The sequence below is a fragment of the Pygoscelis adeliae genome, unplaced genomic scaffold, assembly GCF_000699105.1.
Source record: "Pygoscelis adeliae isolate BGI_AS28 unplaced genomic scaffold, ASM69910v1 Scaffold155, whole genome shotgun sequence".
In the NCBI taxonomy this organism is placed as follows: domain Eukaryota; kingdom Metazoa; phylum Chordata; class Aves; order Sphenisciformes; family Spheniscidae; genus Pygoscelis; species Pygoscelis adeliae.
Genome location: NW_008824932.1, coordinates 1,980,155 through 1,991,378, shown reverse-complemented (window position 1 = coordinate 1,991,378; position 11,224 = coordinate 1,980,155). Strand labels below are relative to the sequence as shown.

At 39.0% G+C, this 11,224-nt stretch overlaps 1 protein-coding gene across 1 annotated transcript in view; it reads right to left on the bottom strand.

Annotated features, from left to right (window-relative positions):
- The window catches only part of PXYLP1 (2-phosphoxylose phosphatase 1), a 38,757-nt gene that overhangs the window by 6,404 nt on the left and 21,129 nt on the right, over window positions 1-11,224 (bottom strand). Inside the window, exons 2-3 of the mRNA XM_009325045.1 lie at window positions 8,383-8,544; window positions 7,319-7,445 (exon numbers count right to left, since the gene is read on the bottom strand). Coding sequence (XP_009323320.1) covers window positions 7,319-7,445; window positions 8,383-8,544 — 289 coding nt within the window. The remainder of the gene's footprint in view (window positions 1-7,318; window positions 7,446-8,382; window positions 8,545-11,224) is intronic.

Below are 11,224 nucleotides of genomic sequence, written 5' to 3'. Positions count from 1 at the left end.
GAGATGGAGTATCCAGGCAACACAGCGAAGCCTGCTGGGACTCTGAGCAGGAAGCAAAGAAAATTGCTCAGTTGCGTAGTTGAAAAGACTGAAGTATCCTTAAAATTTTATTTCCATAAAAGCAACCAGAAAATAAAAACTGTATCCTTCTGTAATTCGCTGGCCGTTACGACGGTCAGCTACCACATTTGGGAAATGTATTAATACAATAAATAGTTCAAATTTTGTCAGGACATGGAATGGCTTTTCACCTAACACCACTAGTAATAGCCATACTTCTTCCTAAGTTTGAACATTTATTTCCCGTTTTTAACGTCCGGTAATTTGCCGTGTAATAATTTTATTTTTGTAAAATAAAATAAATTTTACCTGTAACAAAACTGAGGATGCTTCTTTTCCCTCAAATAATGAAAGCAGCTTGTCTTTTTGTTATTTACAAACTAAACACTGGGATAACAGATCCCAGATTTAACAGTGTAGTTTTCATGCACTAGCATTAAAACAGACCAACATTTAAATCCTTATTCAACATTTAAATATCTTACTTGTAAAGGTCTTAAAAAGCTTTAATACCGAAATGCCATCTCTTTATTGCCACGCTGTAACCAGCGTACATGGAAAGAAATCATACTGTGCAACGATTTGAACTATATGTGTATTTCTGCCAGCCACTGAGCTGACATCCTTCAATAAACATTTCCTTTTTCCTTGAGGAGTTTAGATTAAAAAAAAAATAAAATACCTCTACATTTTTGTATGAGAAGCAAACACTAACTTGCTGGTTGTTCTGAATCAGCACAAAGTGAGAAATGCAGTACCAGAGTGAGCATATGCACGTGACACCTCAGAAAATCTGCTGATAGATTTTGGACGGCTTATCTATAATGGCACAATACACTGTGCCAGAAACATGCATGAAAATACGTTTGTTGCACCTATATGTGCAAAGGTATGAAATATAACTCAGCTCGACATTAAGTTCAAACACATTACACAGCAAAGCCCCAAATCTCGCATAGCAGCACGGAAACTTTGTCATAGGACATTTTCGCACCCCACCCACCCCCACGAGACTAACTGGACTCAGGACTCCAAGGTCAGGATTTAGGAACTGCTGTGGGAGACAGTGGGGCTTTCCGTCCCTGGATAAAGTGATGCTCAGACTGTTTGAGTGCATGGAAGCCTCTTTTGGCAAGAGGTTAGCTCTTCGAGCTAATTGCCTTTGTTTAAAAAATAAAATAAAATAATAATAAAGAATCACAGCATGAAGACCGTTGCTAGACTTGATAGTTAATTCACAGAGCAAGAAGAAAACCACCCTTGCTCCGCAAGGCTACTTGTCTCAGGACCACTCAGGAAAATATTGCTATTGACTTATATTGTCTATTTGCGAAACATTTTCTTCCCTAGTGACCCTTGTGAGCAGAAACCGTTTTTATTAAAGAATTAAAACGTAAACAGAAATCAGATCTAAAGCAGAGTTTTGTTCCTCCTTTAGACCTAAGCTGCAAATCAGACCCAACAAGGTCAATTTTGGTAAAGATTCCCCACCCCTCCATCCTTACGTTTATTAATTTTCGGACTACCTTTGATCAAAATTAATTCCTCGATAGGAGCAGGCTGAGATTCCTTTAACATTCTTTTCTATCAAAGCTATGGGACCCCTGAGCCGTTGCCTTATTTCTACTGTGTACACTGTAAAACGAAGTACAGCGTAAGCCTTGTTTCTTCAACAAACCTGATGGTCAACAAACACAGCATTCACCCTGCCCTCCGACTCATTAAACCGAACACTCTTTTGAACCACCTACAAATTTCAGACTACGTATCTATAAAAATTGCAAAGTTATTCTCATTAAGTACAGTATTTAAAAAACAAATGTGGAAAGACATTATCTTGACAAGACTACATGCAACTACAGTTTATTTAATAATTTACATGTTCATAAAAATTCAGGAGTTACTGCACAGTGCTGTCTGTCCTCTCGCAGCACTAGAGAGTTCTGCGGGAGATCTATACGCCTCAGGAAAGAACTTGTGGAGGTGGATGTTGATATAATGAGATATTGATTTTTTTTTTTTTTTTAAATTCCCAAATGACATTTATCTATGCAAATGTCACTCCTGTCAGCAAATGCAGAATTTGCAAAAGCCAAGAGGACCAAACTTCTCAACAAGGAGCTGCAGAACCCTCAGTGCGTCACCTGGTGAGTCAACGCCACCACGCCAGGCACACACCAAGCTACTGACAAAGAAACATTACCTTTCTGTAATCGTATCATACCAGATCCTGCCTCCTAACCGTACCAAAAGCAAGTCCCTTTTCTCTTTACTTAAAATGCAAAAAAAATTATTTTATAATTTCAGGCAAAAATAACATGTGTTTTCGGTGAAGTTCAAGTAGTCAAAAAAAGCGTTAGATCAAAGGACCCAGCTGTTTCCTTTTTAAAAGGCAAATGAACGGGAAGAGCCACTAAAACCAACAACAGATTATGGCAGTCCACAAAAGAGGCCCTTAAGACAGCGTTAGTACCGTGGGGGCTTATTTATTCATAAAGGTCTTACAGCTTTTACATTTTTATATACAAACTCTGTAGTGAACCAGTCCACTGCTCTTCTGAGTCTTTAGAGAAGTCAGAAGAGGCCTCAGGAGACCTTTCTTCACCTAATTCTGGTCTGGATCATGCTTTGACCTCGCTCCAAGTCAAATCCACACCTCCTTTAGCTCACAGTATGATACTTGCCACATTTTTCTCTCTCATTTTTCTGGCAGTTTCAAGACGTGTATATTGAAGCTAAAAGTCAAATATTTGTTACTAAGCTTCTTATGATTAACATCAACACCTCTCAAAATGCCTTAAAGCGTATGCTAATTAACCCAGCGCACTATCAAATTATAGCAGTCTTCTGAAATCATTTTAGCATCTTCCAAAAGCACTTCTTCTCTATCTTGCACACAAACTCAATGAAGAAACATTGCGTATTTTTTTACTTCTGGCACTATAAATGTAAAATACAAAGGGGGAAAAAGAAGTGGGAGATTAATTTATTCCCCCCCATAAGCAAACACTACGATGAAAGGATTTTCATAACATCATTCAATTAATTTTCTTGAGGAAAAAAGTATTTATATTCCAAGTTCCCTTTGGAAATTTGCATCCAGAACAATGAAAATAATAATACAACTACTATTAATTGAGGGTTTAGATGGAAGAAATCTTCAAAGCATTTAATCCATTTGCTTATATTCATTCCACACTTATATGTCACAATCCATAATTCACAAAACCGAAGCGTGACCTCAAGGCTATTTTGCATACCCATTAGAAGTCCATGGGGCTGTGGCATAATCTGCTTAATTAATGAATTCCATCAGCCGAATGCCAAGTCAAATAAAGAACAGACTGAATATGAGCAGCATACTTATCTGAAACTGAGGTCCAGAAAGCTTAAACAAGCCAGACTTTCAATCAGACATCTCAACTTAATTACACAGCGTCAAGAAACCTTCAGTTCAAAGTCAGCAATTATACACCTTGTAATACTCTCAATATAAATACGTTTATAATCAAGCACCAAATTTACATCACAAAGGAATATAAGCCTGACAGCCAAACGTGGCAAATAGCTTCCTGATGTTAGAGTAATAAATGCTCCATCCAAAACAATGGCAGAAACACTAACAATTCTAGCTTTAGCCAGAAAGGTCAGCCTTAACACATCTGGACGCAACGGTACAGAGCCAACTCCTTTAATCTTCCTGCTGCCCTTCCAACGTTGGCCAGGAGATTCTGTTCTGCACAAACTTTGTTCTCAAGGAAACAAGGTCTTTTGGGTTCTCTGCCCATTTTTAGTGGCTGCGAACGGTAGCGGATGTATCATCTATCTATACACCGACGTCCCGTCAGCCAGCGGCAGCCGAGGCTGGCTGCGCTGCTGGCCTCCTCGCGCCCTGACGCTGCCCTCTTCGCCGCTTGACTCGGTCATGCTGTTGGCAGGGGCAAGAGCTGCACTACTTGCTTGCCTTTTATGGCTAGTTCTCCTGACTCCAGGGCCTTCGCGTTCTATTCCTTGCCTGAAACCGAAGTGGAAATAGCTATAAAAAGCTGCTCTGACAACTACAAAACTAAGGTCTCACGTGGCACTGTAATACTGAGAAATGCAGCTACTCGTCCAACTTTGTCACTTGCAGTTAACTTTTTTGCATAAAGTTTTCTCACATACATTCTAATGTGACAGATATTGAGCAAGATCAGAAGATCAGAGCCTTCAAGAACTCTTCAAAAAGAATCTGGATCATATTTCTTTAATTAGTATTTCACGCTGAAAAGAATCTCACCCCTTAAAGGCAGGTCATTAAAAACATTATCATAGCTATTAACAAATGATTCATTTTTCATCTTGTTAGAGAAATTAATTGCCCACTCAACTCTAAGGCAGAGATATCTGGAGTTCGGGCTCCTGTCTGCCATCTCAGGGCTGCATATCTCATTTCAGAGAGCCGGTCGGCTTGCAGCGGGCACAGAACGCTGTTGGGGCTGGGCACCTCTCAACGAATTCAAACTTCTCTTGGAGGATGTTCGGTAAGACCACTGAACGCCACTTCTGGACAAAACAAGCACTTCGGTGGAAGTTGAAGTATGAATAAAGACAAGAAGCAGCCAACATGACAGCAAAGTTTTTTAGTTTGTTGTTTTTTTTTTTTAAATTGCACTATGTAAAAGGTCCCAGACCACTATCGCTTATAAAACTTGTTCAGTATAGTCAGAAAATCAGGTATTTTGGGATGTATTCATAGAGAGGCATTCCAAAAGAGTAGTCTCCTTTCAAAAAAGGAGGATGTGGTTTTGCTCAATTTCTGATTTTGATACCTGTACCAAGCAGCTAAGAAAGATGTAAGTACATATATACACTCTAAAACCAGTGAAATTAGAAGCTATTTGAATCTTCTAAATTCCAATGCCATGTCAGCTATAAAAAGCAGTGTCTATTTTGCTTCCCATTTTACTCTTTAAAATGTATACATACATTTTTTTCTATACATACTTGTATGTATTGCAGACAAACGTGTATATATGTGGAATATTATATTTTTCTCCTCTTTAGAGGGAAAAAAAAGTAAGTTTTCCTCTGTTTAGATCTTCATACAAAACGTAGGCAGATAGACAGGGTAGCCTGAATACAACTTCGGAGCTCCTAAGTCTGTTTCCTATGAACAGGTAGACACACAGATGGGCTAAAACTGATGGTGGTTTCAAACTTTCGTGGGGTTACCCCAACCACCATGACAGTACCTTGATTCAGCAATAACGGTTACTTTTCAGTTACTCATGCCAGAATAGCATCACAACACCGACTAAAACTGAAGACAGCATTACAAGCCTTGCAAATTTCAGGACGTCTACTAGTAACAGGGCAACTTCTTTCATGCAGCCAGATATCTGAAAAGAAAAGCAACATATTTCAGCTTTCTTCAGAGAAAGATCCAATTTGCTGATCGTTTTCTGCCAGCCTTTGTGTCCGCTACCGTATGTATCTAGTTAGCAAGGCTCTTTCATCAAGCTTCCCATCACCTTTGCAAGTATGAGATGAAGCTGTACTTAATAATTAGTTTCAGGTATTCTTTCACATCACTTCAGCATATTTTAGCAACATTCCTCCTGTGCAATATTACTACTGCGTTTGGTTTTTAATATACTTGAGCCAGAAATTGACTCAGGACCAGATATGAAAATTGGTTCGCTTTTCTAAATGGAACCGCTAATCACAAACCTAAGCGTGTACCATAATCCATCGGCTCTTTCAGAGAGATGCTTTTGTTAAAAGCCCACTGAGGAAAAGCTGAAAGGACAGAGTATTTCAGATATAAAAGATAAAATCATGAACGCTGCTGATGACGGGAAGCTACTAAAATTTTAAGGAACACGGCTCATGAATCTACCAAAACAAGAAACACACAGTTGATGTACCTAAGTCAGAAATGCAGTTTCACTGCGCCGTTAACACTTTCAGCATGACAGAGCAAAGCCACTTCTGAGTAACTCCACACCAGAAAAGCGAGAACATTATCTCTTTGAAGACAGATTCCACGCTATTCTGGGAAAAGGTATTTATGGTATATTTACACTGCTGTGTGTATCAGTAGATCAGGAGACCCACTACGCCTTCTTTTCCCGAGTAATGTTACGCGGGTACGCAAAGCCGATGCAGCCCCCAGCTCACTGACATCTCCACGCCTGACACTGCTGAGTGGGCAGCACTACAACGCTGTAGATTCGCCTGGAGGTTTTGCTAACACATCTGATACAGTTAAAAGAAAAAAACTAAGCGTTCAGTAGGTTCACTGGAAAGTCCTCTGCTGGAAAAAAAATAAATACCACCACAGATCCTACTTAAAAGGAGAAAAAACCATACGTAATCAAGCAAGCTGGGACAAAGGTTGGCCATTTACATCATGACTGTTTATTTCTACACTACACTTCATCTTTATCAAGGAGTAAACTACACAAGAAAGGTTCTTCCACAAGGAAGAGAAGCAATTCGGACTGTATCTACAGCTCAAACGGGTTCAGGTGTGAAGACAAGCATCAGCAAGCTACAAAGACATGATGTTAGACAGACGCACACTATACTGAAACAGAAAGGTAAGTGATGTTTCAATGGCAGTCAGGCATAAATCACTTATGTGTGACAGTTTTAAACAGCGAGTGGTAACTACAGGAAAGGGGTAGTTTTCAAACAGCAAACAGTGCATTTTCTGTTTAACTCATATTTTGATAGTTAAATGCAAAAACCCCCCTCCTTTTCTTTTTTGTTCCTTAAAAGTACTTTGATACAAATCATTAGTTTAAGGAAACTCTGATAACCTGTATTTCTGAAAAACAGAAAATAATAATATAAAATATAGACATCAATTTTCCTACGGCAGCGACCAACTGAGTCCTTTTCGTATTCACACAAAAGGAAGCATGCTTAGCTGAAATGGAAGAGGCATTCTAAAACACTGCACTTACATTTTGAAAATGTCTAGAAGCTTACCTAAGAAGAATGGTAACCTAAATATTCAATTAAATAGCTTTTGCTTTTTACAGAAATACCAATAATTTCTTCTGGTCTGAAATGGTAGCAAGTAATAGTTCCTGTTTCAAAGGAAATATTGTACACCACTGATACAGGGTTGTTTTTTTTAATCCACCACAATACACAAACATCAGAAGTCACAACGTACTTCAAGCTCCACAAATCGTTTCCTTAAGAGGAACAAAATAATTATCAAGCAAAACACACACTTAGTAATGATAAAAGCCAAGAATTTTACCTGCTAGGCAGCAACATACAGTCAATGTCAGGCCTCTTTGTCTTGGGAATGGCATATAGCGGATACCTATCGCCATGTCGAATCAACACTTGCACTGACACTAGCTTAAAATAATGAGGTGCATGACCTAAAGTGAAGGAGGGGGGAAAAGAGAAAAAAATAATGTAAAAAGTTAAGTGAATGTTACCTAAATCTTCCCCCTGCACACTTTTTCCTTTAAGAAAAAAAGCAGGTATAACTGGCTTGATAGCTTTGGGGTTGCAATGAAAGAAAACCCCCATAAGAAATGATAACTTACTGTCCCAAGAAAGACTTCACTTAAAATTGCAAGACAACTTATACAAGGCTCAGGTCCTTAGCACATCCTCCACAGCGCATCTAAAGTCCGACAACCATACAAGACATTATTCAAGCACTGATCTCTGCCAACACGATAAGGCTACTCTACTCTTAGGATGACTCTCTTCCAGACCCCTATCATAATGACAGATTTTGCAGCACGCCCAATTTGGAGCTTTTTGATATACTTGTTTGTGATTTATTTTATATGCATTAGTGGGATATGCTAATGAGGGAGTTCATTCAGGCTAGCTTGCTGCTGCAGCCGCTATAGGGTGAAGAACGCAGACGTGTCTTCTAGCTGACTACGTCTAATGGTTTGGAGTTCCAACACAAGTTACTTCTGGGTTGGATTTTTTTCCCCAGAATTCCAAGTCAACTGTTTTTCAGATGTTAATAATATAATTTGCAACGCAGCTCAATTAGAATAGGCATTATAATTCAATTCAAATATTAAATATCTATATCACTCCCATCCCTTTCAATTTTAGGCCTCCAGTTGACCACTGACCAGCAGAATAACTTCCAAAAATCAAAACAGAGAGGATACAAAGGGAAGGAAAGAAGAACAGCATATTTTGAATGATTTAACATAATTCAGCAACCAGATGGCGTTTGCTGTACCTTCTCCAAGCACCAAAGAACTGACAATGCACAAAGTCATCGTTTCCAACAACAGCACGTAGAAGCAAGCAACTAAACTCATTTCCATTCACAAAGCTTACCTTCCATGCTGCGCTCAGCAATGGGGGGAATATTGCAGTAAACATGAGCTTCATAAACAGGATCTATTACAGGAGGCTCAGTCAGCAAATCAGGCATTATTCTCTTTCGGCTTTTAGGACTCAAACCATCTTCCCTGATGGGGTTTACCGGGATTAAATGCACTGGAAGATACAAAACATACAGCATATACCTTTAGGAGGCTTGAAGGACATATAGCACTATGACTTTTTTTTTTTTTTTAAAGTAATTATGCACAAAGGCTATGGTTTCCATGAAAGGATGCCACTCTACAGTTTAGGTCTTTGTTGTGAATTTTTCATGATTTACACAGTCAAGAAGGCAAGCCCAGAGAGCTCTTTAGCGAAGTCAATGCTTGGCTAAGACTGCAGAAATACATCTGGATGTAGGACACCTCTGCCTTTTGCACTCTTCTTGCAGCTGCTTTTTCTGTCAGTCCCTCATGAAGCTCTAAGAGCATGAATAGGAAGAACAGGCCCAGCTGTCTCTCATCCTTTTAACTTAAAAACTGACACTGAAGGACATCAGCAAAAGACACGGCACAGTTACGATGATGGTACTACAAACCACTGGGAAAACAAAGTAGTCAGGATCGAAGGGGCTGGATTGTCCATCATTTTCCTTACTAATCCCTGACCTTACATGGCAACCTTGCCAGCCTTAAATAGTCTGACTTACCTAAAGAAAAGGCACACAAAATGTATTTGTCGAAATGTAACTGAGACTGCCACGAAAATGTTAAATACAAAGAAATGCAATTATTGCCTACACACAGCAGGAAAATTAACAGAAATACCACCACTAGTCTTCCGACACGTAGAAGCATGCTGAAGCATATCTGAATTTAAGGCCAGAGTTGTACTGACAATGCCTTTTTACCTTGTCTTGATGTGAAAGCACCAGTTAATTTATGAGCCTTACAAGACTGCACTTGTAATAATGAATACCCACATTTTTTTCTCTATTAGTATTTTCTGGTATTTGAACAGGGGCCGATTTAGAGGTGAAAATAAGGAGGAAAAGCGTTTGTATTTTTACCCTTATTAGTCTTCCTTCGAGAGGAAAAAAAAAAAGAAAAAAGAAAGAAAAGATGAGAGAACAAAGTTCACAGCAGAATTTTACTAATTCTTCTGGGTCAGTTCCTCAGTTGCATCTAGACTCCCAGTCCTAATTTCAGAGGCGAATTTGTTCTGCAATAGACAGTTGTGCAGACAAAGAAAACCAATGAAGACAGCAAACTGAAGTGAAACACAAAGATTTTAAGAGCACTCAGCCGTTAATATAACACAGACTCTTCATTCTTACACTACAATACACTACTATAAAATATGTGGTTCCTCTTTGCCTGCCAAAACCAGAACCCAAGCATTTTCCATACCCTTGCTAGTGCTGTTGACATGGCTAATACCCGCAAACTGCAGTGACTTTAAATTTTTCCTTAAGCTATTTCAGATTTTGCATACGACTGCCCACAGGACTGTGCTCAGCAAGAATACTGAACTGTAATTTTGACTTTGGCCACTTAAACTGCAGGGCTCAGCTGCCATTCCAACACTTCTTTATCAGATTCATTTTTTAGCTCCTTCCACATTATTGTGAGACATTGCAAACCACTGAGCAAGAAACTCCAGCAGTAACGCAGAGCCTTGGCAGTATCCATCAGGGGCTGGTAACTCTGGCTTGAAGGGGGCTTGCAGCAAATTTGTATTTGGGGTATAAATCCCAAACCTAAGAATGTGTTACAACAGTTGCTGGCCTCTGCAAATAAACAGCATTACAAGACAGTAGTTGCCTAAAGAGTATAAATGGGTGATTACAGCAGTTACGTTATATCGGTCAAGTTTCCTAGCCAGAAAAGGTTAGGAGCAACAACTCTCGGCTTTCTGTTAACAATTTTCTCTAGAGCAACCTACAACATTGCTACTGCTCACTTAATGTCACAAAAACGTACAGAGTTGGCTTAAATACTCATAGAAGTAATGTAACTCAATTCAGCTTTGACCCATGAGTGTTTCAGAGGACAGGGGAAACCATACCCCAATAGCAACAGCTATGAACTCTGGTGCTAAAATTTGACTGGGAGATATAAAAGCAAAATAAGGAACCTAATTTTTTTATGCAAGGCAGTTTTAACTACAGAAGACTGAAGAGATCACGTTTTCGCACTGAGACTATTAACTGCAGCAGTCAACAGATGCATACATTACCCTATTAAGATCAAGTCCCTATGATTCATGGGGCCAAATATTGTTTGCAGATAGCAAGTCTCATTTCTAATCAAACTAGTTGAATAAATACTTTTACACTGCCAGACAAATTTGAGAATAAGGAAAAGCACTAAATCTTAAAGAGAAGAATCTACTCTATTTAAAATACTAAAAATAAAATTGAATATTAAAAATAGCACCTACAGGACTATCAGGTTACATGTTCGAAGTTTAAAAAGCCACTGCCAAAACACCCTTAAAGGAGACTCTGAAGACAGCACAGCAGTTACGGGTGCAACGTAAGACTATTTTGTGGACTAGAAATGGACTCAGATCAGGAATAACAATAGTTCATGTCACCAATTTTAAAAAGATTTTAATAAAAACTATCCTATTCTAAATGCTGCTGCTAACTACGTTTATTAATGACTTAGTAGGAGCTGGTAAATATTGCCTTTATTGTATAGTGAATAAGCTTGGCTTATACCAGGAAAGAAGAAGGGACACAACATTTCCCACTAAACTACTACCACCCTGTCCACGTCCAAGTATCTCAGATCGGAACCGGGCTAAAGGAGCTGCTAACTTTGAACCCGCCTGGGGCATAACCACTTTG